At 70.9% G+C, this 27,657-nt stretch overlaps 5 protein-coding genes across 5 annotated transcripts in view; 3 read left to right on the top strand and 2 right to left on the bottom strand.

Moving 5' to 3' along the window:
- Window positions 1-262: 262 nt before the first annotated feature.
- Window positions 263-1,486, top strand: AURANDRAFT_11765 (hypothetical protein; the record flags this gene model as incomplete). The annotated part of the gene is made up of 1 exon (XM_009035372.1): window positions 263-1,486. A coding segment is annotated over one exon (1,224 nt), but the record flags the coding sequence as incomplete, so codon positions are not given.
- Window positions 1,487-8,868: 7,382 nt separating this feature from the next.
- AURANDRAFT_70803 (hypothetical protein) lies at window positions 8,869-12,051 on the bottom strand (the record flags this gene model as incomplete). Its single annotated transcript, XM_009035826.1, has 2 exons — window positions 8,869-10,023; window positions 10,154-12,051. 2 exons carry the CDS (start codon window positions 11,951-11,953, stop codon window positions 8,869-8,871), a joined length of 2,955 nt encoding a protein of 984 aa, XP_009034074.1.
- A 237-nt stretch (window positions 12,052-12,288) lies between these two features.
- AURANDRAFT_21520 (hypothetical protein) lies at window positions 12,289-13,191 on the top strand (the record flags this gene model as incomplete). Its single annotated transcript, XM_009035373.1, has 1 exon — window positions 12,289-13,191. The coding sequence occupies one exon, from the start codon at window positions 12,289-12,291 to the stop codon at window positions 13,189-13,191; it is 903 nt and encodes a 300-aa protein (XP_009033621.1).
- Window positions 13,192-14,217: 1,026 nt separating this feature from the next.
- AURANDRAFT_58676 (hypothetical protein) lies at window positions 14,218-15,253 on the top strand (the record flags this gene model as incomplete). Its single annotated transcript, XM_009035374.1, has 2 exons — window positions 14,218-14,589; window positions 14,618-15,253. The coding sequence occupies 2 exons, from the start codon at window positions 14,218-14,220 to the stop codon at window positions 15,251-15,253; spliced, it is 1,008 nt and encodes a 335-aa protein (XP_009033622.1).
- A 9,329-nt stretch (window positions 15,254-24,582) lies between these two features.
- The window catches only part of AURANDRAFT_61568 (hypothetical protein), a gene marked incomplete at both ends in the record, with an annotated part of 4,573 nt that continues 1,498 nt past the window's right edge, over window positions 24,583-27,657 (bottom strand). The window contains 2 exons of the mRNA XM_009035825.1: window positions 24,583-27,027; window positions 27,104-27,634. Coding sequence (XP_009034073.1) covers window positions 24,583-27,027; window positions 27,104-27,634 — 2,976 coding nt within the window. The remainder of the gene's footprint in view (window positions 27,028-27,103; window positions 27,635-27,657) is intronic.

Below are 27,657 nucleotides of genomic sequence, written 5' to 3' on the forward strand. Positions count from 1 at the left end.
GGCCGCCGCGGGGGGCCGCCGACGACCATCACCTGTTGCGGCGACCGCCCACCCTGTGAGAGGCAGCGGACTGGGGGAGATTTATGGGGCTGCATCGGGTCGTGGTTGAAGTGAAGACGTCGATGAAGCGGCATTTTGCGATGGCTTCCGCCGTGCAGCAGTAGTCGTAGGTCGACGTCACTTCGTAAAGCCGCGCGACCGCATCGATGACATGCTGCCGCTCCGCGCACTCATGATCGTATCGACAGCGTCCGCCGTTCGCGTCGTCGTCGTCGGCGGCGGCGCGTCGGGCTACTTCGCGGCCATCAGCGCGGCGCGCAGCGGCGGCGCGGGCGTCGTGCTGCTCGAGGGCACGCGCAAGCCGCTCAAGAAGGTGCTCGCCTCCGGCGGCGGGCGCTGCAACGTCATGCACGACCCGGCGCTGCCCGTGCCGGACTTCGTCGAGCGCTACCCGCGCGGGAGCCGCGAGCTCCGCGGGCCCTACACCAAGGTCTTCGGCCCCGAGGACGCGAAAGCCTGGTTCGAGGCCGAGGGCGTCGCCCTCAAGACGGAGGCCGACGGCCGCGTCTTTCCGGTGACCGACGACGCGCGGACCGTCGCCGACGCGCTGACGCGGGCCGCCGACGCCGCGGGCGTCGACGTTCGCGCGGGCGACGCCGTCACGGCCATCGACGCGCTGGGCGACGGCGGCTTCGCCGTGTCCGCGGGCGGCGAGACCCTGGCCTGCGACGCCGTCGTCCTCGCGACGGGCTCGTCGCCGTCGGGCTACGAGCTCGCGGCGTCGCTCGGCCACGAGCCCAAACGGCCCTACCCGTCGCTCTTCTCGTTCCGCGTCCCGCGCAGCCCGCTCGACGGCCTCGCGGGGCTCAGCCTCGCCGACGCGGCGCTCGACCTCGCCGCCGCGGGCAAGAAGAAGCATCGCAAGTCGCCGCAGCGCGGCCCGCTCCTCGTCACGCACCGCGGCGTCTCCGGCCCCGCGGCTTTGAAGCTCTCGGCGTTTTTAGCGAGGGAGCTCAAGGACGCCGGCTACCGGGGCGAGCTGCGCCTCGACGCGCTGCCGTCGTCGTCCCCCGGCGCCGTCCGCGACGCCGTGCTGTCCTACCGCCGGACGAACCCGAAGAAGGCCGCGCGGACGCGCGGGCCCTTTTCGGAGATCCCGCGGCGGCTCTGGGCGCGCTACTGCGACCACGCGGCGTTCCCGGACGACGCGAACTGGGCCGACGTCTCGGAGAAGAAGGCCGAGGCCCTCGCGGCGGCGCTCAAGGCGCTGCCCCTGGCCTTCGACGGCAAGGACACGAACAAGGACGAGTTCGTCACCGCGGGCGGCGTCTGTTTGAAGGAGGTCGACATGCGGACGTTCGAGTCCAAGAAGGTGCCGGGCCTCCACGTCACGGGCGAGCTCCTCGACGTCGACGGCGTCACGGGCGGCTTCAACTTCATGAACTGCTGGTGCTCGGGCTACGCCGCGGGCGCGTCCGCCGCGGCCCGCGCGGGCGGCGCGTAGACTGCCACTTACGGGGCGAGCGTCGCGGAGAGGAGCGCGTGGTCGCTGGGCCATTTTGCTGTCGGCAGGGTCGTGCTCGCGTCGACGGCGGGGTGCGCGACGGCGTCGGCGACGCCCGTCGTCGCGACGAGCTTGTCCTTTGCAGCCGTGACAGTGATGTGGCACTTCCGGTCGTCGTAGCACTGGCCGTTGAGCCGCGACCGCCGCTTGCTCGTCGTCGGGATCTGGGGCGACGCCTTGAGGCCCCGGGCGTCGAGGCAGGCCTCGAAGTGGGCGTCGAGCGCGGCCTTGCCGACGTTCGTGTCCAGGAGGAAGGCCGCGGGCTCGCCGGGCCGCGCGTGCGCGTCGCGGACCGCGGCGAGGTACGACGCCAGCAGCTCCACGGCCGGCGCCGTCTTGGGCTCCTTGGCGTGGACGACGGCGAAGAGGACGCCGCCGAGGCGGTTCACGAAGGTGCGCTTCGCCGTCGTCGCGAGGCCGTCGCGCGTCTTCGCGTCGAAGTCGCCGCCGTCCAGCACCGTCGCGGCGACGTCGCCGCAGCCGTCGGCGACGAGCTCGGGCGCCGCGCCGCCGAAGCCCCGGTAGGCCAGGACGCAGGACGACGCCTCCGCGCGCGCGAGCGCGAGGCCCGCGGCCGCGAAGGCCCGCTCGAACGCGGCGCACCGCGCGGTCTCGCGCGCGGGGAACTCCTGGAAGCCCACGGCCGCGCGCGGTCCTAAACCCGCGACGGCGTCGGCGAAGATGCCCGCGTGGCGGTCGACGAGGCGCGGGTTCAGGTACGACTCCTCGCAGGTCCGCCGGTACGCCGCCGCGTCCGACGCGGCCACCGCGCCGCAGAGCAGGTCCCAGACCAGCAGGCTCGGCGCCTCCGCGTAGGTGCCCCCCTCGACGCAGCAGCGCAAAAGCACGCGCCACCAGGGCGGCGCGGCGCCGTCCTTGGCGCCGTCGCAGGCCGCGGCCGCGGCGGCCGCCGCGGACTCGTCGCACACGATCTCCCAGACCATCGGCGCGGCGCCGTCCGACGACTGCGTCGCCGCGCCGACGGCGAAGCGGCGCATGGCGAAGACCAGCGGGTTGAAGCGGTGCTCGAAGCGCTTGTTGTCGAGGGCGAGGGCCACCTCGTCCATCTTCGCGAGCACGGCGCCGCCGTCGCCCTCGAGCGCGGCGATCGCCGCGGCGGCGCCGCCGCCCAGCGCGCCCGCGAGGTCGCCGAGGCCGTGGGCCTCGCGGAGGTCGCGCCACGTGAGCGTCGCCAGGACCTGCTCGAAGCGGTCGCAGACGGCGCAGAAGTCGCCGTCGTCGAGGGCGAGGAACTCGAAGGGGTTGTAGGCGTCGCCGAGCAAGTTGAGCGTGCCCAGGGCCACGTCCCCCGACGCGCACTCGGTCATCTCGGGCTCGACGCTCTCGGGCTGCGCCGCGTCCACGGCCGCGGCAACGCCCCAGCAGCAGCGCATCAAGGCGACGACGGGCGCACCATCGTGCCGCAAATTCACGTTATGTTCCCGTTCGGGGTTGCCGTCAACATAGCTATGGTGCAGCACCATAGGCTCAACAAACTCACGAAGAAGTGATCTCGAGCCGTGGTCGAGGCTGCGGCGGCGTCAGCGCCACTCGAGAGCGCGTCGCAACGCGCAGGGGTCGGTGCGCGTCGCGTCTAGCGTCGCGTGCAGCGGCAGCGGTCGATTCGTGCGCGTCTGGCGTGGTAGCGGTTCGCGCCAGCAAGCGCGCTGCATTCAGCGTCCGCCTCGCGCCGCGGCACCGCTGCGCGATGCCGCCGAAGCGCTGCAACGACGACGCCTCGGCGTCGCGCTGCAAACCTGCCGCCTCGGCGCCGCGCGGCGACAACGACGCCTCGGCGCCGACGGCCGCGGAGCTGCGCGGCGAGCTGCTGGCGACCGCGCGCGCGACGCGGGCAAGACCTGCTGACCGTCCGAGGCGCCGCGACGGCTGGCGAAGGCGCGCGGCGGCGCCTGGCGGGACTGGATGCCGGCGACGCACGACGCGGCTCGAGCGCTCGCCGTCGACGGCGCCGTCGAAATCACGCAGAAGGGCGTCGTCCAGAGCCTGTCGGCGAAGCCCCGGGGCCCCTACCGCCTGCGCGTGACGGCGCGCGCCGCGGACTCCGCGTCCGCCGCGCGCCCGAGGAAGCGGCGGCGGGAGCCCCCAAAATGACTAACCGCGTTACGCGCTCTTGAGCGGGAGCCCGAGCATGAGGAGGATGGACTTGAGGAGCCCGACGGACTCCTCGACGTCGAGCTTCGTGTCCTCGAGGAAGGCGTCGACCTGGCCCTTGCCGCCGTTCGGGTTCGCCTCGCCCCAGGACGACGTGTAGGCCATCATGGACGACATCTGGATCTTCTCGCCCCACTTGTTCACGGCCTCGAGGTACCGGTCCGTGTCGTTCGGGTTCTTGAGCAGCGGGCTCGCGCGGAGCATGAGCTTCTCGGACTTGAAGAGGGGGTCGTTGATGGACTTGAAGCCGATGTACTCCTGGACCTTGAGCGGGTCCTTGTCGCAGCTCGCGCCGCCGTTCGTCGCCACGACCTGCTTGCTCTCCTGCGAGAGCTTGCCGTAGCACTTGCCGGACGTGATGCGGTCCCAGTCCGTGAGCAGCAGGTTCATGCGCTCGTAGCCGAGCGTCAGCTTCTTGAGCTCCTCGGGCGTCGGCACGGACTCGGCGAACGCCGGCGGCGCGGCGCCGAGGCCCAGGGCCGCCGCGGCCGCCGCGGCGCCGAAGACGTCGCGGCGCCGCAGGCCGGGCGTCGACGCCGTCGACGCGCGCCGCGGCGCGAGCTCCAGCGCGCCGACGCCGCAGAGGGCGAACGCGGCGAGGCGAACGACGGACGAGGACACCATCGTGGCGGATGAGCTGTCAGAGGGTGTCGGTTCAAGCGACGGCAAACTTGCCCTTCAATGTTTGTACTCAGATCAGACGTGGTCCTCGCGGACGCCCGTTCGATTAAACTTACCCCCCTAGTCGACGTGCTTGCCGAACTTCGTGTTCCAGTAGATCTGGGGCCACATGTTCTCCTCGACGCCCGTCCACTCGACGCCCCACGTGTCGAGCTTCCGGAGGCGGAAGATGAGCTTGTGCTTCTTCTTGATCGTGCCCATGTACTTGACCTTGGCGTAGAGGCGCTCGATCTCGAAGCGCCGCGTGCCTACAGAAGAAGCCGCTGGCGCCGCGGCGAACGAAGGGACGCGGGAAAGAGAGGGGACCGTTCGGGAACTTGACGTCGATCTGGAGCTGGATGTGGGACCAGTTGTGGACGGTGACGGTGCAGGTGACGTCGCCGTTCGTGCTCGTGCGGTAGCCGAGGTGGTCCGTGCCGACGTGCTTCACGGGCGCGTCGACGTCCACGGCGTCGACGTCGTCGCCGTCGTCGAGCTTCACGTAGATGCGGAGCTCCTCCACGGTCTTGTTCGCCCAGGAGAACTTCTCGAACTTGGGGTTGCACTGCTTGTAGATGGGCGCGAGCTCCTGGGGCCCGTCGGGGTCGAGGCCGGGCAGGTCCGCGGGCGCGGCGCGTTTGGGGAGCACGGGCTCGGTGCCGTCGAAGGGCCGCATCGTCGGCGGCGGCTTCGGCGCGAAGGTCGGGTCCCAGCCCTCGCAGGGGATGCCGAGGCGCGCGCGCTCCGCGGCGTTGGCCGCGTCGACGCGGTCGCAGTGGAGCTGGTAGCGCTCGACGTCGCGTTTCGCGCGCTCCATGGCCTCTTTGTGCTTCCGGGACCGCTCCGTGACCCGCTTCTTCACGGGGTCGGCGGAGAGGTCGAAGGCGCCATTTTGCCGACACCTCGTGGACGGCGGCGTCGGCCGTCGCCGGGCCGACCCTGCTCGGGTCCACGAGCTTCGCGCGCGCCGCGTACTGGTCCGCCGGCGAGAGGACGCCGTCGAGGATCGCGATCTGCTCCTTGAGCACGCCGTTCTCCGGGTCGAGGGCCTGGCCCGCCAGGTAGGCCGCCAGCGCGTCCACGTGCCGCTGGAGCTCGCCCAGCGCCTTGGCCCTCCGGTAGTGCGCCTTGACGTACGTCTTGTCCAATTCGAGCGCGCGGTCCGCGCTCGCGAGCGATTCCTCGCACTGGCCCATGGCGAACTGGGCCGCGGCCATGTTCGTCAGGTAGCGCGCCGCGTCCGAGAGCTGGCGCTCCTCGGGCACCCACTGGAGGAAGCCGATGCACTCCTCGTAGATCTGCACGGCCGTCGGGTACTCCTGGGCCTTGAAGGCCTCGCGGCCGATGTTCTCCTTCTCCTTGAGCAGCTCCGGCGCGTTCTTGTGCGTCACGGACACGTAGCCGTCGTCGAGGGCCGGCTGCTTCCGCGGCATGGCCAAGCTCGCGCCGACGGCAGAAGACGACTCCGATGCGATCGATGGCGGGCTGCTTCGATGCGATGTCGTGATGAGGGCAAACGTGCCGCTCGGTTGCACAGCGATCGAGTCTCGTCGCTCTCGAGCGTCAACGACTCTCCCCGCCTATCTGTCGCCTCCCTATTCGTCGCCCGCTCATCAGTACGCACGGGGGAGCCGATGAAGGAGTGGGAGAAGAAACAACGCGAGTTCGAGCAGGTCAAGGCCCGGGCGAAAGCGCTCAGGCTCCGCCTCACATGTACCATCTGCGGGGCGAAACCGAAGACCTTGCTCAACTGCCCGTGCGGGACGACACAGTGCGCGCCGGCGCCGTCGCGACGCTCGCGAATGGTCGGGGGCGTCGCGCGATCGCGCCGCGACGCGAACCCGCAGGTACTGTTCGACGGACTGTCAACGCATCGATTGGCGCGACCGAGGCCACCGGAAGGCGTGCAAGAAGATCCGGGACGAGCGCGCGGCGGAGGCGGCGCGGGCCGAGGCGCCGACGCCCCCACCGTCGCTCCCGGTCTACGGCCCCGCGCCGCGGTCGCACGCGGACGATGTCCGCGCCCGCATCGCCGCGGAACACGAGGCCGCTCGCGCGCGGCGCGAGGCGAACCCGGAGCCGGAGCCGCTGTCTGAGCGGTACGGGGGTCGATGCCCGATCTGCATGGAGGAATGGGACGTGAATGAAAACCTTGTGTTTCTTTCTTGTTGCTGCCGGACGGTCTGTCAGTCGTGCTCAAAAAAGTCTTTAGATGGTAAATTGTTCGGTTCCGGTGCAAGAAGGACGACGAGCGTGAACCGTCCGTGTCCTCTCTGTCGAGCGCCGACTCCAAGAAGCGAAGCGGAGCTGCTGGCGCGAGTTCGTCGCCACGTTGAGAACGATTTGCCGGAAGCGATGGATTTCTTGGGAATCGCGTATCGCGATGGCGGTCTCGGACTCGTAAAATCTGGGAAGAAGGCCGCAAAAATCTTCAAGCGCGCCGCAGAGCTCGGAAATTTGAGTGCCACCCTGAATCTAGCGACCTTGTATCTGTACGGTGACGGCGTCAAGCTGAACACGGCGAAGGCGATGCAGCTGTTTCGTTTGGTCGGCGACCGAGGCCACGGGCGGACGCCTGCCCTGGCGCAGGTGACCATCGGCCAAATCTGCGAAGAGTCTAGCCGGCACGACGAAGCGCTCCACTGGTACAAGATGGCCGCAGAGCAAGGCTACACTCCTGCGGAGTCCAGTGTTGGGCGTTTAATCCTGAAACAGCGGCGTGACGACGAGGCCGCCCAGGGCGCCGCCGGCGAGGCAGAGAACGCCGCGGCCATCGTCGAAGCCAGGCGCTGGTTACAGCGTGCCGCCGCCAAGGGCCACGAGCAGGCCATCAGCGCACTGAATTGTCTCTCTTCTGTGTAGCCCTAAACTTAGCCGCCTCTCTTAAAGCCGCGTCACCGTCGGTCGGAGGATGCGCGGGAGCGACTCGGAGCGCGGGATGCGCTTGGGCGCGCCCGGCGTCTTCGCGCGCTTCTCGAGCATCTTCCGCTTCTTGCCCGTGGGGTCGTTGTGGTTCCACGGAGTCCCAGGGCCGCCCCTGCTACGCGTGCGGCGTCATGGCGATGATGCCGCTTGGGTGCACCTCGATTCGGTCAATCGAGACGCGCCGCCTCTCGTCCCCGCTTTTCGCCTTCCCTCTTTCTCGCCCGCTCATCAGTACGCACGGGGGAGCCGATGAAGGAGTGGGAGAAGAAACAACGCGAGTTCGAGGAGGTCAAGGCCCGGGCGAAAGCGCTCCGGCTCCGCCTCACATGTACCATCTGCGGGGCGAAACCGAAGACCTTGCTCAACTGCCCGTGCGGGACGACACAGTGCGCCCCGGCGCCATCGCGACGCGCGCGAATGGTCGGGGCGTCGCGCGATCGCGCCGCGACGCGAACCCGCAGGTATTGTTCGACGGACTGTCAACGCATCGATTGGCGCGACCGAGGCCACCGGAAGGCGTGCAAGAAGATCCGGGACGAGCGCGCGGTGGAGGCGGCGCGGGCCGAGGCGCCGACGCCTCCGCCGTCGCCCCCGAAGCCCGTCGTCTACGGCCCCGCGCCCCGGTCGCACGCGGACGAGGTCCGCGCCCGCATCGCCGCCGAACATGAGGCGGCGCGTCTGCGTCGGGAGGCGAACCCGGAGCCGGAGCCGACGTCGGCGCGGTTCGGATCGCGGTGCCCGATCTGCATGGACGAGTGGGACGTCAACGAGACTCAAACGCTGCGCGTCTGCTGCTGCCGCATGGTCTGCACTTCGTGCCATTACAAGATTGGGTCTGAGCCGTGCCCTCTCTGTCGTTCGCCGCATCCGACATCTGAAGCGGAGGATCTTGCGCGACTGAGGCGGCACGCGGAGAACGAGGTGCCGGAGGCGATTTCTCATTTGGGACTGAAGTACTTCCAGGGGGCCCCGCTCGTCGCCCAAAATTTCAAGAAAGCTGCGAAGATTTACAAGCGTGCCGTGGAGCTCGGGGACGTCGACGCGTTCAACAACCTTGGGCATATGTATCAAAATGGTACCTCTTCGGCGTTTATTAAGCGTTACATTCCCCGCCCGATCCCCACTGTCATTGTCACGCTTATTTTACACCGAACAGGTAAGGGCGTCAAGCAGGACACGAAGAAGGCGATGCAGCTCTATCGAATGGCCGCCGAAAAAGGGGACGCGGTGGCACAGTTCAACCTCGGGATGTCATTCAAATTACTTAGCGGGCCTGACGAAGCGATGCCCTGGTTCAAGATGGCTGCAGAGCAAAGCTACACTCATGCGGAGTTCCATCTTGGGATCTGCTTGCTGGAACAACTACCCGACGGCGACGAGGTAAAGTACGAGGCAGAGAACGCGGCAGAGAGCGCCGCGGCCATCGTCGAAGCCAGGCGCTGGTTACAGCGTGCCGCCGACAAGGGCGACGATGATTCCATTGAGATGTTGAGGTCGATCTCTGTCGCTTTCCCCGACCTCTTTTAGAAGTGAATAAGCTAAGGTCCTTAGAGCCGCGTCACCGTCGGCCGGAGGATGCGCGGGAGCGACTCGGAGCGGGGGATGCGCTTGGGCGCGCCCGGCGTCTTCGCGCGCTTCTCGAGCATCTTCCGCTTCTTGCCCGTGGGGTCGTTGTGGTCCACGAAGTCCCAGGGCCGCTCCTGCTTCGCCGCGTCGAGCTTGAGCTGCTTCTCCTCGCGGCGCCGCTCGCGCATCGCGTGGCGGAGCGCCTTGCGGTCCTCCTCGGCGCGGCGCCGGTGCCGGACCTCGGCCTCGAGGACGTAGACGCGGCAGGCCTCGATGCGCTGCTGGTGGTCGCTGTGGCCCTGGTGGGGCCACGTGCTCAGGTGCTCCTTGTCCTTCGCGAGCGCCGCGGCCGCGCCGTCGCCGTCGTCGTCGTCGGAGTCCGGCGCCGTCGCGTGGTCGTCGACCTGGCCCTGGACGGGCTCGTCGATGGGCTGGGGCTGCGCGAAGGGGTTCTCGCGGAGCGGGAACTCGCCGCCGAGGTGCGCGCGGAAGTCGCGCGACTCCGCCAAAAAATCCATCGCGTGGCGCACGGACAGCAAAAAGTCGACGCCGTTCCAGATGAAGGGCTTCGGGTCCGGCGGCGGCGGCTTCGGCGGCTTCGGCGGCGCCACGGCCTTCTCCGCGGCCGCGCGCTTCTCCGCGATCTCGCGGAGCAGGCCCTCGACGGAGCCCGTGTTCGCCTTCGTGCCCGCGCCGAAGAGCGCGCCCTCGTCGACGCTCTCGCCGCCGTCGCTCGACTGCTGGCTCGGCCGCCGGCTCCGCGCCGCGTCGCCCTCGAGGACGCGCGACCGGGCCGCCGCGGGCGCGGGCGCGGGCGCGGACGACGGCGCGGGCGCGGGCGCGGGCGGCGGCGGCGGCGCGGGCCGCGCGGACGGCGGCGCGGACGGCGCCGGCGTGCCCGCGCCGTCGACGACGGGGCCCTCGGCGGGCGCGGACGGCGGCCGCTCCGCCGTCGCGGGCCGGAAGTGGAACTTCGCGGCGACCGCCGAGACCTCGGACTCCACGGTCCGCGCGTCGTCGTCGTCGCTGTCGTCGTCCTGGGGCGGCGGCTCCTGCCAGGCCCGGATGGCCTCGACGGCGTCGACGACGGCGCGCTGGATGCCCAGGATGGCCGCGCGCTTGATGCCGAGCGTGACCTGGGCAGCAAAAGGGTGATTCAACGTCGCTTCAACGTGAGTGTTCCGCGCGCGCGCGTTCCGAAAAAAAAGCGCCCACGCTTCGAGGCCGTTCCGAGAGATGATCGCTCGTCCAAAAATCAGCCGAAACGAGTGGAAAACGGCCGAGATATGAGCCTTTGAAGTTGGGAATTTCGCTCTCTTTTGCTGCCCTGAGCGTGACCGCGGGCACGGGCGGTCCCAGGAGCTCCACGAGGGGCACGAAGGCCTCGCGGCGCTGCATGTTGAGCAGCGACTTGTCGTTGCAGGTCTGGATGGCCTGCTTGAGGCAGTGGTAGATCTCCCGGCGCTGCTTGTCGAAGGCGCCGAGCGCCCGCACGACGCGCGCCTCCTTGGCCGCCTTCTCGTCGGCCTCGCGCTGGCGCTCCGCGACGGTCGCCGCGTCGAGCTTCGCCTTCGCGAGCAGGTCCGTGCGGTTGATGAAGAGCAGGGACTTGGCGGCCTTGCGCGCCTTGGCCGCGATCGGCGGCTTCTCCTCCGGTTTCACCCTTTTGGGCGCCTCGTGCGGCGGCTCGCTGATGAGGTCGCGCCAGCCGGGGAGCGCCGCGAGGCGCCGCGACTCCCGGAGGCGCGTGAGCCGCTTCATCTCGCGCTCGCGGCCGAGGACGTCCAAGCCCCAGGAGTTGTACCAGAGCTTGTGCAGGTTCCGCTCGCCGGGCCGCGCGTTGCGCACGGGCCCGCCGGGGTCGTGGCCGCCGTCGTCGAGGAGCACGAGGTTGATGCGCGGCACGTTCTTGCGGATCGTCCCGTCGTCCGTGAACTGGATGTGGCAGGACGCGCCGCCCTCGTTCCGCGTGACGATGACGCCCTCGCGCTGGACGCCGAAGACGTCCGGGCAGCGCACGAGGCAGCCCTCGACGACGTCCGTCTCCGCGCGCTTCCGCGTCAGGTACTCGAACTCGGCGTTCGTCGCCTCCTGGAGCTCGTCGTCGAGGGACGTGAGGAGCGTCTCGTTCGTGAGGCCGCCGCGGCGCGCCGCGTGGTCCAAAAAGTCGCGGTTCATGGACCGCTGGCGCTTGACCTTCTCGCGGACGGCCGCCGTCTTCTGCGCGAGGAAGGCCTTGTAGGACAGCTCGAAGAGGTCGCCCTCCTCGGAGGAGTAGGAGTCGTCGGACGCCGCGTCCGTCGAGTCGCGCGCGAACGTCTCGGGCCCCCAGAGCCGCGGCGGCCGCGCCTTGGCCGCGGCGCGCTCGATGGCCGCGCCGCGCGCGCCCGTGAAGTGCTCGTCGCCGCGCTCGACGATGCGGTAGGAGTGGTCGAACCACCGCACGTTGTGCCGCAGCACCGCCCGCACCAGCGCCGTCGTCCACTCCCAGTCCGCGCAGGTGATGTGGTCCTCGAGCAGACCCGGCGGCGGCCGCCGCGGCACGCCCGCGCCGCCCTGCTGCGCCATCAAAGCGAAGAAGAGGGGCTGCGACGGGTTCCAGCTCCCCAAACGGTCCTTGCGCTCGAGCCGGAGGATGGTCTGCAGGGGGATGGGCGGCGGCGCGAGGCCCCGGAGCTGGCCCTCCTTCGCCCGCGCCTCCTCCTTCTTCCGCGCGAGGCCGCTCTCCGTCGCCTCGCGCGTGACCTCGGCCATGTTCGCGATGGAGCTCCGCTGCGTCCGCCGCGCCAAACGACTCGGTGCGCTGTTGAGGAACGCGTCGACGGGCGCGCCCATGGAGTTCGGGTCCATGCGCCGCCGCAGCGCCGTCGCGCGCCGCTTCGCGTCCATGAGCGGCGTCTTGCTCACGCGGCCCTGGCGCGAGCTCGCGGTCGTCGACGCGCCGGACGCGCCGGCGCCGGCCGTCGGCGGGCCGGGCGTGCCGCGGCTGCCCGACGACGACACGCTCTTCCGCGACGAGCCCGCCGTCGACACCATGGACCGGCGCGGCGGCGACGCTTGCGACATGGATGCCGAGGCTGGGTCTAGACCATCATGCGCCAACGCGCTCGGCCCGGGCTGCTCGTGAAGCGCCGACGTGACGTTAACCCTGTACTTGAAGCGCTGATCAGAGCTCGAGTGACGCAATGTTGGTTGCTTTACTTTGCAGCCTCGCGGCGCTTTGTGCGTCCGCGTTCCAGGCGCCGCGCGCAGCGACGCTGCCGCGCGTCGCGCGCGCCGCCGCCGCGGACAAGGACGCGGGTGCGTACCGCGAGCTCTACGAGAAGGCGGAGTACGAGCGGCAGCGCGCCGCCAAGGCGGGCAAGCGCTACCAGATCATCGCGAGCCCGGCGACGGAGGCCATGGCGCGCGCCATCGAGGCGTCGCAGCCGGACCGCTTCCACTTCCACGAGAGCTCCTGGGACAAGTTCCCCGACGGCACGGACAAGATCGTCGTCGGCGGGTTCAGCCCGAGGAACCTCATCGCCGGCGAGCACGTGCTCATGCTCTGCTCCTTCCACGACAACGACGTGACGCTCTCCCAGTTCCAGGTCATGGTCATGCTGCTCCAGGGCTTCATCAAGTCGCTGACCATCGTGCTCCCCTTCTACCCGACGGGGACCATGGAGCGCGTCGTCCTCGAGGGCGAGGTCGCGACGGCGAACACGTACGCGCAGCTCTTCTCGGCGCTGCCGTCCTGCGGGTCGCCGACGCGCCTGGTCGTCTACGACCTGCACACGCTGCAGAACCGCTTCTACCTCCACGGGAACACGATCGCGTCGCTGCAGACGACGATCCCGTGCCTCCTGCCGTACCTCGAAAAGTCGGGCGTCGACGCCGTGGCCTTCCCCGACGACGGCGCGGCGAAGCGCTTCAAGCACATGTTCGACCCGGCGACCTACGAGATCATCGTCTGCGGGAAGATCCGCGACGGCGACGTGCGGTCCGTGACGGTGCAGGACGGCGACCCGGCCGGGCGGAACGTCGTCATCGTCGACGACCTCGTGCAGACGGGGGGCACGCTCTACGAGTGCGGCGTCGCCCTGGAGCAGCTCGGCGCGGCGAAGGTGTCGGCGTTCGTGGCCCACGGCGTCTTCCCGCAGGACGCGTGGCTCCGCTTCGCGCGCGGCGGCGACCGGGACGTCTTCGACACGTTCTACGTGACGAACTCCATCCCGACGACGACGAACAAGCTGCCGCGGGACGACGTCTTCACGGTCATCGACCTCACGGCGCGCATCGTCGACGACCTCGACGGCTTCTAAGGGTTACTCGCGGAGCCGCGCGTTGTAGTCGACGTCGGCGCCCGACGACCCGGCGGTCAGCGCGAGGCTCCGCGCGGGGTCCGGCCCGACGTCGTAGCCGTGGGCGCTCGCGCTGTCCGCGCGGACCTGCTTCGCCGTGCGGAGCTCGAGGCCCGGCGTCTTCAACGCGCGCTCGTCGAGGTCGACGCCCGTCTGGAGCGTCAGCGTCGAGTCGCCGGGCCGGAAGAGGGACGGCACGCTCGACGTCGACGCGGCGAGGCGCTGCTGGAGCCGGCGCGCGCGGCCGATCGTCTTCGCGTGAACGAGCGACCGCTCGTAGTCCGCCAAATGGCGCGCGCGGACGTAGTTGGGCTCCAGGGTCCGCAGGCGCCGCGCGAGCACGCGGTTCTCGCTCGCGATCTCGCTGTGGCGCTTCCGGTGGTGGCTCTCGTTCATGACCTCCAGGTTCGCGCGGAGCAAATCCGTCGTCGGCGTCAACGTCGCCATGCTCCCGGAGCTCCCGTCGCGCATGATGGACATGATCTTCGCCATCAGAATCTTGTTCTCGGACGCGATCTTGTGCTCGCGCTCGTCCCGGTTCTGCTTCTTCTTCGCCCGGTACTTGAGGTGGGGCATGCCCACGGTCGACGGGCTCGCGCAGTCGACGACGCTCTTCACCGCCGCGAGGCGCGTGCGGTGCAGCTGCTGCTCCTTGAAGTCCCGCTTCCGGCTCACGACGTCCTCGGCGGACCGGCCCCAGGGGCAGCGCAGGTCCACGGCGCGCATGCCCTCGGAGAGCGCGGGGCGCCTATAACGCGGCGTCTATATCCAACGTCAATGTCGTCGGGGCAGTTGAGATGCCGTCTGAGTGCAGTTACCAAACCAATCGATATGCTCGGCCTTTCTACGCGCGCCTTCGCGCGCCGCGGCCTGTCGTCGAGCGCGGCGCTGGCGAGCGACGCGCTGGCGCCGCTGGACCCGTCGCGCATGACGGTGACGCGCAATCCGGCGCCGAAGGCGCCGCCGGACAACGCGGCGCTCAAGGGCATGTTCGGCAAGATTTTCAGCGACCACATGTTCGTCTGCGACCACGTCGCCGGCGAGGGCTGGGGCGCGCCGGCCATCGTGCCCCACGGCCCCCTGGCCCTGTCGCCCGCGGCCATGACCCTCCACTACGCGCTCCAGTGCTTCGAGGGCATGAAGGCGTACCGCGGCGGCGACGGCGTCGTGCGCCTCTTCCGGCCGGACCTCAACGCCGCGCGCATGACGTCGAGCCTCGAGCGCCTGCGCATGCCGACCTTCGAGGCCGTCGCCTTCGTCGAGTGCCTCAAGGCGCTGTTGCGGGCGGACGCGGGCTGGGTGCCCGACGGGCGACGGGCACAGCGCGTACCTCCGGCCGACGGCCATCGCGACGGACCCGTTCCTCGGCGTCGGCGAACCCTCCGAGACGAAGCTCTTCTGCATCCTGAGCCCCGTCGGGCCCTACTACGCCAACGGCTTCGACCCCATCGCCGTCTACGCGGATAGCTCGAACGTCCGCGCGTGGCCCGGCGGCGCGGGCAACACGAAGATCGGCGGCAACTACGCGCCGTCGATCAAGCCCGCGCGCGACGCCGCCGACGCCACGGGCGGCGCGGCGCAGCAGGTGCTCTACCTCTTCGGCGACGACCACCGCGTCACCGAGGTCGGCGCGATGAACGTCTTCGTGCTCTGGGAGACGCCCTACGGCACGAGGGAGCTCGTCACCGCGCCCCTCGACTACGGCGACATCCTCCCGGGCGTCACGCGCCGCTCCGTCATCGAGCTCGCGCGCGCCGAGGGCGCCGTCGAGGTCGCCGAGCGGCCCTTCACGATGCGCGAGGTCAAACGCGCCGCGGACGAGGGCCGCTTGCTCGAGGTCTTCGGCGCGGGCACGGCGGCCGTCATCTGCCCCATCAACCGCATCTTCTACGAGGGCGACGCCATCGACGTCCCCACGGGCGCCGACATCGGCCCCGTCGCCCAGTCCTTCTGGCAGAAGCTCAGCGACATCCACTACGGCCGCGTCGACTCGCCCTGGGCCGTGCCCGTGGACGACCTCTAGTCCCGCCGGCGGCGCGCGAAGGGGGGGGCTTATAACAACGAAGTGTCCAAAAAGGCGCGGCGCGGGGGCGCCTTCAGCCGAAGACGATGGAGGACGCGGTGCGCTGCGCCGTGAAGCGGCGGCTGCTCGCGTTGCGCTGCGGCTGCGGCGGCGCGGCGCCGACGGGCGCGGCGCCGAAGGACGCGCCGGAGTTGGGCCGCGAGTCGCCGCCGAAGAAGCCCGCGCCGTCGGAGCGGTCCGCGCCGAAGAAGCCGCCGTGCTTCGACTCCTCGCGCTTGCTCTCCTGGAAGCGGTCGTCGCGGAAGGAGCGGCCCGTGTCCTGGAAGGAGCGGCCCGCGTCCTGGAAGGACCGGCCGCTGTCCTGGAAGCGGTCGTCGCGGCCCGCGTCCCGGAGGCGGCGGTCGTCGGCCCGGGGGCCCGGGCGGCGGTCCTGCTCGCGCATGATGTCCTTGACGTCGCCGACGATGGCGTCCATCTCCGACCGGACGGCGCGCTCGAAGTCCTCCTCCGCGCGCGCCTGCTTCTGGCGCTCCTTGTCGCGGAGCGCCTCGAACGCCTGATCGACGCGCGCATCGAAGTCCGGGATGTCGCCGACCTTGGCCGCCTCGCCCGAGCCCCCGAAGGCCGCCCAGCACTCCTCGCGCACGATCGCCTTCTGGGCCACGAGCTGGCGCACCTTGTCGTCGAAGCGCGCGTCGGCGCCCTCAGCCGGCGCCTCGGCGAAGGACCGCGGCGACGCGCCCCGCCGGTCCGGCGAGTGGCGCTGGCGCCAGAGCTGCTCGCGGATCTCGTCCTCCGTCGAGTACGCCATGCTTTCACGCGATCGGTCGCGGCTCGCGTCGCGTTGCAGAGGGCTGCCGATGTCGCAAACCGCCTCGATAACCTGCCCTTCAAAAGTTTGTACTCCTGTGGCAACTCGCTGAATCAAGGCAGAGGTGCCGCTGCGAGAGCTCAGGGTCGAGCTGATGGCCGACGCGCAGCCGCCGCGCCGCAAGAAGAAGAAGTCGTCGGCGCTGGGCGTGCCCGTGCCGGCCTTCGGCGGCGAGGACAAGAAAGCGAAGAAGAAGAAGAAGAAGCAGAAGCAACCGGCGGCGGCGCCGGCGGAAGGCCTGGCCAGCGACGCGGCGCTCGAGGCCGCGACGGCGCAGTTCCGCGCCGAGGCCGCGGCGACGGACGAGTTGCACTTCGCGCCGGCGCCGGCGCCCGCATCGTCGGGCTTCCGGCGCGGCTTCCTCACCGGCGGCGCCGCGCCGGCGGCCGCGCCGGCGACCGCGGCGCCGGCGCCGGCCGCGGCGCCGGCGGCCGCGTCGGGCTTCCGGCGCGGCTTCCTGACGCGGCCGACGGAAAAGCCCCCGCAGTCCGCCGCCGCCGCCTACCACGAGCAGCACGCCGACGCCATCGCCGCGGAGGACGCGCTCGCCGAGGACATCGCGCGGACGTTGAAGATCGAGACGATCCGCCGGGACCACGGCGACCGCGCGGCGGAGGTCGCGGCGCTCGAGGAGGCCGTCGACAAGGGCGGCATGCAGGCGCTGGAGGCCCTCGCGAAGTTCCCCTTCACGGACGAGGAGCTCAAGGAGGGCGAGGACTACTTTGACGAGGTCTGGCGGCCGCGGCTCGCCGAGGCCAAGAACCGGCCGCCGACGACGCCCAAGACCTGGGAGGAGGTCGGCGTGGACCCGTCGCTCTACGTGCCCGCGAGCGAGCTGCCGGAACAACCGACGGAGGAGGGCTGGCGGCTGTTCCGGGAGAAGTGCCAGGTCGCGATGGACGAGCTCAAGAAGATCCCCGAGGCGGAGCGCTACAACGACTACTACCGCGACGACGCGCCGGAGACGAAGGGCGACGACGAGATCTTCGACATGCTGGCGCCCCCCGTCAAGGAGAAGCTCGAGGCCTACGGCGTCAAGCACTTTTTTCCGATCCAGCGGGGCGTGCTGCCCGCGGCGCTGTCCGAGGCGCGCGAGAAGCGCGGCACGGGCCGCGACTTCTGCGTCGGCGCGCCGACGGGCAGCGGCAAGACGCTGATCTACGCGCTGGCGATCATGGAGGGCCTGCGGGACCGGCGCGTCCAGCGGCTCCGCGGCATCGTCGTCGTGCCGAGCCGCGAATTGGCGCGGCAGGTCTACGAGGTTTTGGTCGCTTTGACGCCGGAGATGGAGGACATCCCGCTCCGCGTGTGCCTCTGCGCGGGCCAAGAAGATGAAAACTTCTTCGTCGAGCCCGACTGGTCCAAGATCCCGCCGTCGTGCCGGCCCGTGACGCCCCGGGGCAAGGTCGGCTTCTTCGAGCTCGACAAGCTCCCGTGCCCGGAGATGGTGCCCGACGACATGCTCGAGCCCGTCCCCGCGGGCGGCTCGCCCTACGGGCCCGACGTCATGGTCGCGACGCCGGGCCGCCTCGTCGAGCACCTCGACTACACGCGCGGATTTACGGCGCAGCACGCGCGCTTCGTCGTCGTCGACGAGGCGGACCGGCTCCTGGCGCAGTCCTACGGCGACTGGGCGACGAAGCTCCTCGCGGGCGTCTACGCCAACATCCCCGGCAGCGCGGAGATCACGGCGGACTACCGGCCCTTCGACGCGACGACGCGGCGGCCTCTGAACCTCAACGACCGCGACGCGCTCCACCCGTGGTGGCGCGCGCGGCTGACGAAGATGCTCTTCTCGGCGACGCTCGCCGACGACCCGGGCCAGCTCGCGCTGCTCCGGTTGAGCCGCCCCTTGTTTTTTTCCTTCGAGCCGGGCACGGAGACGGTGGCGTGGAAGAACGGGCAGGACGCGCGCGACTTCTTCGACAAGGAGAAGGACGCCAAGGCGCCGACGAAGAGCCTGCCGCCGACGCTCATCGAGGCGACGGCGACCTGCGACGCGGCGTCGAAGCCCGTCGTGCTGCTGGCGCTGCTCGAGGCCTGCCGCGAGGGCGACGGGCGCCTCGCGATCGTCTTCGCGAACTCCGTCGACACGACGACGCGGCTGGCGGGCCTGCTGCGGCACTGGGCCGCGCGGCGCGGCTGGGCCGGCGGGGCCGACGCCGTCGCCGCGCTGTCGTCGGGGTCCTCGGCGAAGAAGCGCGACGCCGTGCTCGCGGACGTCCGCGGCGCGGACGACTCCGGCTTCCGGGTCTTGGTCGCGAGCGACGCGCTCGCGCGCGGCGTGGACCTCGCGCGCGTGGCGCTCGTCGTCAACTACGACGCGCCCCGCGACGCGTCCAACTACGTGCACCGCGTCGGCCGCGCGGCGCGCGCGGGCTCGGCCGGCGAGGCCGTGACGCTCGTGAAACGGGGCCAGGAGCGCGACTTCGCGCGCATGCGCGCGACGATCGCGCCGCACCGGCCCGTCGCCGCGCGGAAGCCCACGGGGCTCAAATTGCTCGTCGACGACTACAAGGCGTGCCTCGAGGACCTCCGCGGCGACGTCGAGGGCCGGCGGCGGCCGCGGCGCCGCGACGTGCCCGCGGCCGTCGCCGACGTGCCGCCCGCGACGGGCGGCGACGCGACCATGGCCGACGCGCCGCCGGCGCGCGACCACCGCGCCAAGGTCCGCGCCATCTTCGAGCAGGTCGGCCTGCGGCCGGGCGCGAAGCCGGGCGACGCGCCGCTGGGCGCCGTGCCGCGGCCGCGGTAAGCTTACTAGGAGTGGGTGCGCGGATTCCAGAACGCGAGGACGTGCCGGAAGATCTCGTCGGGCAGGGGCGTGCTGCCGCTCGCGAGGCGCCGGGGTGTTCGCGCCTTCGGCGGCGGCCCGAAGACGCGCGCGAGGTTCGCCGGCGGCGTCGCGCGGCCGCGGAGGCAAAGGTAGCGCAGCAAGAGCATACTGAATTCGGGCTCTCGCACGTAACGCTTCCACCCGCCCGCGGCGCGGACGTCGGCTAGGAAAGCCGCTATCAGCGAACCTTCCCCTAGGAATACTTGCGCGTAGGTCACAGAATCACGACCATAACCGTCTTGCGTGTCGAGCGACGCGCCGCGACCCAATAGCAGCTTGACCATGCTCATATTTTTGGGTAAGATAGCAAGATGGAGTGGATGATGTTCAGTTGTTCCGTCGAACGCGTGTAAATCAGCTCCCATGTCCAGCAGGAGGGCTGTTGCGCGACTGTGTCCGCTTGCAACGGCGCATTGCAATGGGACAAAGTTGCCAGGCCTGTATTTGAAATTTGGGTCGGCGCCCCCCGTATTTATGAGCCATTCAATCGCCAAGCACCAGCCATAATTCGCAGCAAAATACAGGCGCGTGCGGGTAATATTTGCATCCCCATTGTCGCGCATTGACTCGGGAAGCTCATAAGCCTCATTCATGTCCGCGCCGCCGGCTAGGGCGACCCGTGCTGCGTCGACGAAGCGGCGTTCCTTGTCGTCCATTCTTAACCGAATATGCGGGTCGGGGGGGCGAACGGGGGCGGGTCTCAGGCTTGGCTTTGCGCCTCCCAGGCCTCGGGTCGTCGAGTTGTGGATGTTGTGGCACTGGCAGCGGGTTTGGCGATAGGTAGGCCCTCGAGCAGGCCCTGGTGCGCCGCGTCGATCGCGCCCGCCGTCGCGCGCGAGAGCCAAGCAGGTCGAGCACCACAAGATGGGCAAAGGTCGCCGCGGCGCCAAGCGCAAGGCCGGCAGCTGGAACGACGACGCGTCGCCCGACACGGAGCTGCGCGCGGCGAAGCACGCCGCGCGCTTCGCGGCCTTCTACAAGCGGCAGCTCCTCGGCGACACGCTCGCGGACGACGCGGAGTGGGACGTGATGATGGAAGCGATGAAGCGGCCGCTGCCCGTGACCTTCCGCATCACGGCGGCGGGCGGCCTCGCGCAGCGCATCGAGGCCGAGCTCGGCGAGCTGACGAACCGGTGCAACGGCCGCGTCGCGGAGCTCGCGGCCGCGCCGCCGGCGCCGGCGCCGCCGGGCGACGACCCGGACCGGGAGGCGCGCGCGGCGCGCGCCTGCGAGCCCGTGGCCCTCGACTGCCTCGGCTGGGTGCCCGGGCGCCGCGCGTGGCGCCTGAGCGCGGAGCGGACCGTGATCCGCAAGTCGCCGGCGCACAACGAGCTCCACAAGATGCTCGTCGCGCACGAGGGCGCGGGCACGATCACGCGCCAGGAGGCCGTGTCCATGGTGCCGCCCCTCTTCCTCGACGCGCAGCGCGGCGACCGCGTCTGGGACTCGTGCGCGGCGCCCGGCTCGAAGACGACGCAGCTCATCGAGTCGGTCTTCCCGCCGGGCACGGCGCCGGCCGACGCGCTCGACGGCGACCCGACGGGGCTGGTCGTGGCCAACGACGAGAATTTGATGCGGGCGCACACGCTCGTGCACCAGTGCAAGCGTTTGGGCAGCCCCGCGTGGGTCGCGACGCACTGCGACGGGACTTTGTACCCGGGGCTCCGGGAGACGCGGGGCGGCCCCCGGCTGCTCTTCGACAAGATCCTGTGCGACGTGCCCTGCTCCTCCGACGGCACGCTGCGCAAGACGCCGCGCATCATGGACAAGTGGTCCGTGGGCGGCGGCTCTGGGGTTGCACTCGCTGCAGCTCCGCATCGCGCAGCGGGGCCTCCAGATGCTCAAGCCCGGCGGGACGCTCGTCTATTCGACGTGCTCGTTGAACCCCTACGAGAACGAGGCCGTCGTCGCGGAGCTGCTGCGGGGCGAGCCGTCCCTCGAGGTCGCCGACGCGTCGCACCTCGTCCCCGCGCTCAAGCGGCGGCCGGGCCTCCGGTCGTGGGCCGTCTTCGACGACGGGCCGACGGAGCTCGACGCGCCGCCGCTCATCGAGTACGCGACGCACGGCGACGTGCCGGAGAAGCGCCAGAGCCGCTTCAAGCCCTCGCACTTCCCGCCCGCGGAGGAGGCCGTCCGGGACGCGCTGCGGCGGTGCATGCGCTTCGTGCCCCACGACGACGACACGGGCGGCTTCTTCGTCACCGTGCTCCGGAAGGGCGGCGCGGCGCCGGAGCCGGCCGCGGAGGCCGCGGAGAGAGCGCGCCGGCGGCGGAGCCGGCCGCGCCGGAGCGGACGCGGCGCCGGCGCCGGCGCCGAAGATCAAGGACGACGCCGAGCGCGAGGGCAAGAAGGCCAAGGTCCACATGGAGGACCTGGGGTTTTCGGCCTTCGCGGACAACGTCGACGTCGCGCCGCTCCGCGACTTTTACGGGCTCGTCGACTTCCCCTGGCACCTGCTCGTGTGCCGGTCGGACAGCAACGACGCGTCGAAGAAGGTGCTCCTCGTGTCGCCGGCCGCGAAGCGCCTCGTGCTCCGGGCCAAGGACCACAAGCTGCGCGTCGTCCACGCGGGCGTCGTCGCGCTCCAGCGCACGTCGGCGTCGGCACGCGGCGTCGTCGACTACCGGCTGAGCCAGGACGGCATCGACCTCGTGCTGCCGTTCATGACGAAGCGCAAGGTCAAGTGCAGCGCCGCGGACTTCGCGCTGCTCACGGACGGCGGCGCGAAGCGCATCGCGGACCTGAGCGTCGCCGCGGAGGTCGACGCGCTCGACGCGGGCGGCCTCGCCTTCTACCTCGACGGCGACGAGCCGCCGGCGCTGGTCGCGTGGAAGGGCAACGCGGGCCACGTGACGGCCTTCGCCGCGAAGGACGACCTCACGGTGCTCAAGTCCAAGCTCGAGGCCCTGGGGGTCGAGGAGGCGTGCTAAGTGAGTAAAGTTGGAACGCGCGGATCGCTACGCTGGATACGTCGTCCTCTCCTTCGTGACCTTCGAGCCCGACGCGCCTTCGCGCCGCCGCGGGCCACGGTCGGCCGCGCGGCGGGCAACCCCACGGCGCTGCCCCCAGCGGACGCGGGCGCCGTGACGTAGCTCGTAGCTGCGGCCGAGACTGCCTCTTGCAGGCACCTTTGGCGCGCACGTGGCGGCCGCAAGAGGATCCTACGCCCACGCCTCGCATCAAGCGCCGCCTCTCGACCTTGCTCCATCATCTCCGCGAGTCTGGGCGCGAACAGAAACTGAGTTCAACGTTCAAGGAGAGGTACAAGCTTTTCAGATACATTATGCCGCGCCACATCGCACGTGTGCCTCTCAGGATCCACACTTCTACACTCAACCAGCCGCTTCGCCTTGCTCGTTGCAAGAAAACCAATCCATATACACCATGCAGAAGCTCGTCATCGCCCTCGCGCTCGGCGCCGCCAACGCCTTCGTCGCCCCCGCGGCGCAGTCCGCCGCCGTGTCTATGCAGGAGACGAAGCAGGACCTCATGGATCTGCAGAACTCGCTGCCCGGCCCGCCGGGCTTCTACGACCCGCTGGGCCTCGCGGACCAGTCGTTCGTCATCGGCATGAACGTCGCGGGCGACCGGGGCGTCGGCGAGGAGGCGACCATCGGCTGGCTGCGCCACGCCGAGATCAAGCACGGCCGCGTCGCCATGGCCGCGTTCCTCGGCTACCTCGCGCAGTGCACGCCCCTGGTCTCCGGCGAGCACAAGTACCTGCCCTACCGCGGCTACGTCGCCGGCTGCACGCCCCAGGAGCAGTGGGACAACATCCCCCTCTACGGCAAGCTCCAGATCTTCACGCTCATCGGCATGCTCGAGTCGTACGGCGAGGGCGCGGGCTCGCCCGAGGGCTACGTCCACTACATGAGCGGCGGCAAGCCGGGCTACTACCCGCCCATCAAGGGCAAGGGCGGCCCCGGCGGCCACTTCCTCTTCAACCTCTGGGACCCCTTCACCCTCCCGGGCGGCCCCTCCGGCCAGTCCGCGGAGCAGAAGGCGCGCGGCCTCAAGGTCGAGCTCCTCAACGGCCGCGCGGCCCAGTTCGGCATCCTCGGCCTCCTCGCCGAGTCCAAGGTGCCGGGCTCCGTGCCCTTCCTCTCCCAGATCGAGGGCTTCCCCAAGTACGCGGGCGACGTCATGGCGCCCTTCTCCGGCGACTTCACGCTCGGCCTCGCCAACTAGATCCGGGCCGGGCGGCATGCGGCGGCCAGGGCACGGCGGCGCGCGCGCTCCGACCGGTGCCGGCCTTCGCACCTCTCCTAAGTTCTGTCTAGTACCTTCGCGCTCGCGGCGCGGCGCGACTCGGCGCCGATTCCGCGGCCGGGCGGCGCGCGCGATTAGGAGCGTCTCGCAGTCCGCGGCCACGGCGCGCGATAGGCGTGCGCGCGTCCGATTAGGCGCGCGTCGGAGTCGGAGGAGGCTCACAGAGAGCCTACAGACGTCGCGGCCTCGAGTTAGCCTGTCGTGCAGTGAAACTGAACATTTTGTTCGGCGCGATCAGATGGATCGAATGTGGTGGGCTCTGCTGTGCTTGGCGCGCGCAGCGAGCGACGGGACGTGCGCAAGCAACAGCTCCCTGGAACCGGCGGTCCTGCCCGTGCTGGACCTGGCGCCGTTCGCCGCGATCTCCACGACCCCAACCTCCGCGCAGCGCGCCGTCGCCGCCGCGCTCGACGCGGCGGCGCGCGACCACGGCTTCGTCGCTCTGAAAAACCTGGCCGACCGCGAGCTCCTCGACCGCGCGTGGAACGCGTCGGCCGCGCTCTTCGCGATGGACGACTCCTCCAAGGCGCGGCTCGAGCGGCTGACGCCGGCGGCGGGCCGCGTCTGATTTCCGAGAGAGCTTCAAACCGATGACCATATCCTAGGCGACGAACCGCGGCTACTCGGCGCCGGGCCGCGAGCGGCTCAACGCGCGCCGCGCGGAGCTCGAGCCCAAGGAGGCGTTCAACGTGAAGGAGCGCAACGACTACGCCGCCGCGCCGGCGGGCTTCGGCGACGCCGCCGACGAGCTCTGGCGGGCCATCGTCGAGGGCGCGGCGCGGCGCTACGCCGTCGCGGCCGCCGTCGCGCTCGACCTACCGCGCGACTTTTTCGCCGCGAGCCTCGCGGCGCTCGACCAGTGCACGCTGCGGTTCCTGCACTACCCGGCTTTGCCGGCGGGGGACGGGCTCCGCGCGCGCGCGGGCGAACACACGGACTTTGGCTTCGTCACGTTCCTCTTCGTCCGCGACGGCGCGCCGGGCCTCCAGATGAAGCCCGTCGCCGGCGGCGAGGTCGACGACTGGCGGGGCGGCTGGCGCGACGTCGCCGCGCCCGGGGACGACGCCGTCGCCATCGTCAACACGGGCGCGCTGCTCGCGCGGTGGACGAACGACCGCTGGCGCGCGACGGCGCACCGCGTCGTCGCCGGCGCCGGCGCCGCGGCGCCGCGCTACGCCATCGCGGCCTTCATCGACCCGGACGCGGACTTCGAGGTCGCCGTCCACCCGTCCTTCGTCGCGCCGGGCGCCAAGCCGCGCTACCCGCCGACGACGGGCCGCGCCTACCTCCGCGCGAAGCTCGACGAGGCGCAGGGGGCGTGACGACGCGTAAGTGGCATCTCTGTAACGCGGCCTAGAACCCCCGCGGGATGGCCTTCTTCTTCTTCTGGGGGAGCACGTTCATGACGCCGACGTTCGGGCTCGCGCCGAACTTCTTGTTGAAGTTCTCCTCGCGGTTCAGGAGCTCGTTCTTGAAGTAGGCCATCTCCTTCTTCATGCGCGCGAGGTCCTCGGCGCGCTGGTTGTTCTCGCTCTCGAGGTCCGCGATCTTCTCGAGGTCCTCGGGCCGCGACTCGCGCGCCGCGTACTTGCGCTCGAGGAGCGCGTACTGGCCCTGGAGGTCGCGGAGCGCCGTCTCCTGGCGGAGCCGGTCCGCCTCGAAGGCCTCGAGGAGGTTCGCGTGGCGGTTCTCGGCCTCGCGCCTCGCGTCGCCGAGCTCCGCGGCCGCGTCCTCGGCCGCGCGGTCCATCTCGGACGCGTGGTGCCGCGCGGCGGCCTGCTCGCGGTCCTCCATGGCGGCGACGAGGTTCTGCTCCGCCTCCTCGGCCTCGCGCCGCGCGGCGTCGAGGTCCGCGGCGCCCCGCGCGATTTCGGACCGGAGCCGCTCCTCGAGGTCGAGCCGCTCGCCCGTCGTCTTCGCCTCGAGGGCGTCGTGCTTCGCCGTGAGCGTTTGAGTGAGCGACGCCGTCGCCGCGACGTGCTTCTCGTCGTCGTCCGCGACGCGCTTCGCGTGTTCGGCTTTGAGCTTCGCGATCTCCTCGTCGCGCGCGTCGACGGTCGCGCCCTTGGCCCGCGCGTCCTCGAGCGCGGCCTCGAGGCGGGTCGTCGCGGCGTCGAGCTTGTCGAGGGCGTCCTTCGCCGCGGTCCGCGCGGCGGCGCGCGCGCCGTCGAGGTCGTCGCTCGTCTTCCGCAGGGCCTGCTTCGCCTCGCCGAGCTCGCGCTCGAGCGCGTCGACGGAGCCCCGGAGCTCGGCGGCGACGCGCACGGAGTCGCCCCGCAGGCCCTCGAGGTCGTCGGTCAATTCGGCGACGCGCGCCTCGAGTCGTTCGCGCTCCGCGACCGCGGCGGCCGCGGCGGTCGCCGCGGCGGACTCGGCGTCCGCGAGGCGCGCCGCGAGGGCGTCGCGCTCTTTCTCGAGCGCGTCCGCGCGCGCGAGGGCGTCGTCGAGCTTCTCCCGGGCCTCCCGTTCGAGGCGCGCGCGCTCCGCGGCCGCGGCGTCGGCGGCCTGGAGCGTGTTCCGCCGGTGCAGCTCCGCGGACTCGCCACTCGCCTTGGCGAGCTGGGCCGCGAGCTTCTCCTTCCACTTGTCCTCGAGCTCCCGGAGCTTGCGCTCCTCCTGGCGCCGGGCCGCGTCGGCCTCGGACGCGAGCTGCTGCCGGAGCTCCTCGATCTGCGCTTTTAAAGAGTCGACGATCTGCAGCTGGCGGTCGAGGCCCTTCTTCGTCTTCGCGTGGGCCGCCTGCTCGCTGACGAGGGCCGCGGCGGTCTCCTCGGCCTGGGCCTTCCACGCGTCGGCGTCGGCCGACGAGTTTTTCAGGGCCTTGGAGAGCTGCTTCTCGAGCTCGGCTTTCGCGGCTTCGTAGTCCTTGTCCTTCTTCTTGAGCGCCGCCTCGTGGTCCGCGACGGCGACGGCGTGCCGCTCCTCGAGGCTTTGAGTGCGCATGGCGTGGGCGTCGCGCGCCGCCGCGACCTCGGCCGCGTGGCGCTGCTTCTCCTCCTCGCGCCGCGTCGCGTCGTCCGCGCGGCCCCGCTCCAGCGCCGCGATCTCCTCCCTGAGGCGGTCCAGGGCCTCGCGCTGCGCGGCGGCGGCGGACGACGCGGCGTTCGCCGAGCCGGCCTTGAGCCGGTCCATCTCCCGCTTGAGCGCGTCGAGCTCGCCCTCGCGCTTCGCGACGAGCGCCTCGCTCTTTTTTAAAGCCGCGTCCACGTCGCCCGCGGCCTTGGCCGCGCCCTTGAGCTCCTGCTTGAGTTGCTTGACCTCGTCCTTGGCGGCCTGGGCCGCGCCGCGCGCCTTCTCGAGCTCCGAGTCCTTGGCGCTGAGCGCCGCGTCCTTCTTCTCGAGCTCCTTCTCGGTCATCTTCGTCATGCGGTCGTACTTGCCCCGGAGCTCCTCGAGGGACTTCAGCAGCGTGCGCCGCTCGTCGTCGGCCCGCGCGAGGTCGGCCTCGAGCTTGTCGGCCCTGTCGCGGGCCGCGGCGAGCCGCGCGGAGTCGTCGTCGCCCGCGGCCCGCAGCTCCGCGCGGAGCCGCTCGACGTCGCCCCGCAGCGCCGCGACCTCGCCGTCGCGGTCCCGCAGCTGGGCCTCCAAATCCGCGCAGCGGGCCTCCGCGGCGTCGAGGGACCGCTTGTGGGCGTCGGCCTCGATCTGCGCGCGCGTCGCGACGTCCGTCGCCTGCTCGATGGCCCGCTGCTTCTCCCGGAGCTCGCCGCCGTGCGCCGCGGCCTGCTTCGCGAGCGCCTCCTCGCGCGTGCCCTCGAGCTCGGCGCGCAGCTGGCCTAAAGCGACGTCGCGCGCGGCCTCGGCTTTGGCCGTCGCGTCCCTGCGCGGCTTCCTCCGCTTTCCGGTCGCCCTCGGCCCTGAGCGCGTCGTTGACGTCCTGGAGCTTCTGCACGTCGTCGTCGTGCTTCTGCTTCGCCGCCGCCAAAAGCTCCTCGGCGCTCCGCTTCGCGCGCTCCCGGTCGAGCTCGCGCTCCTTCTCCAGTCGCTCCAGCTCCTCTCTGTGCTGCTTTCGCAGGCGGTCCAGCGCCTCCTCGCGCTCCCGCGCCTCGGCCTCGCGCTCGCCCGACGTCCGCGCGGCGCCGTCCTGGAGGCGCTGCGCCGCCTCGGCGAAGTGGCGGCTCGCCTCGAGGAACTTGGCTTCGACGTGCTTGACCTCGGCCTGGAGCGCGCCGACCTTCTCGCCGTACTCGGAGTGGAGGCTCGCCTCGCGCGCGGCCACGGTCTTGCGCATGCCCGCCAGCGCCTGCTCCTTCTCCTTGGCCTGCGTCTCCTTGCATTTCTCCAGCTCGGCGCGCAGCTGCTCGTCCTCCTTCTTCCGCGCGACGGCCTCGCTGAGCGCCTTGAGCTTCCGGGAGCCGTCGCGGACGACGGCGTTCACCTCCTCGCGGTGGGCCTTCTTCAGCGCCTGCGGGACGCGTTGTTTGGCCC

Source organism: Aureococcus anophagefferens, assembly GCF_000186865.1.
Source record: "Aureococcus anophagefferens unplaced genomic scaffold AURANscaffold_3, whole genome shotgun sequence".
In the NCBI taxonomy this organism is placed as follows: Eukaryota; class Pelagophyceae; order Pelagomonadales; family Pelagomonadaceae; genus Aureococcus; species Aureococcus anophagefferens.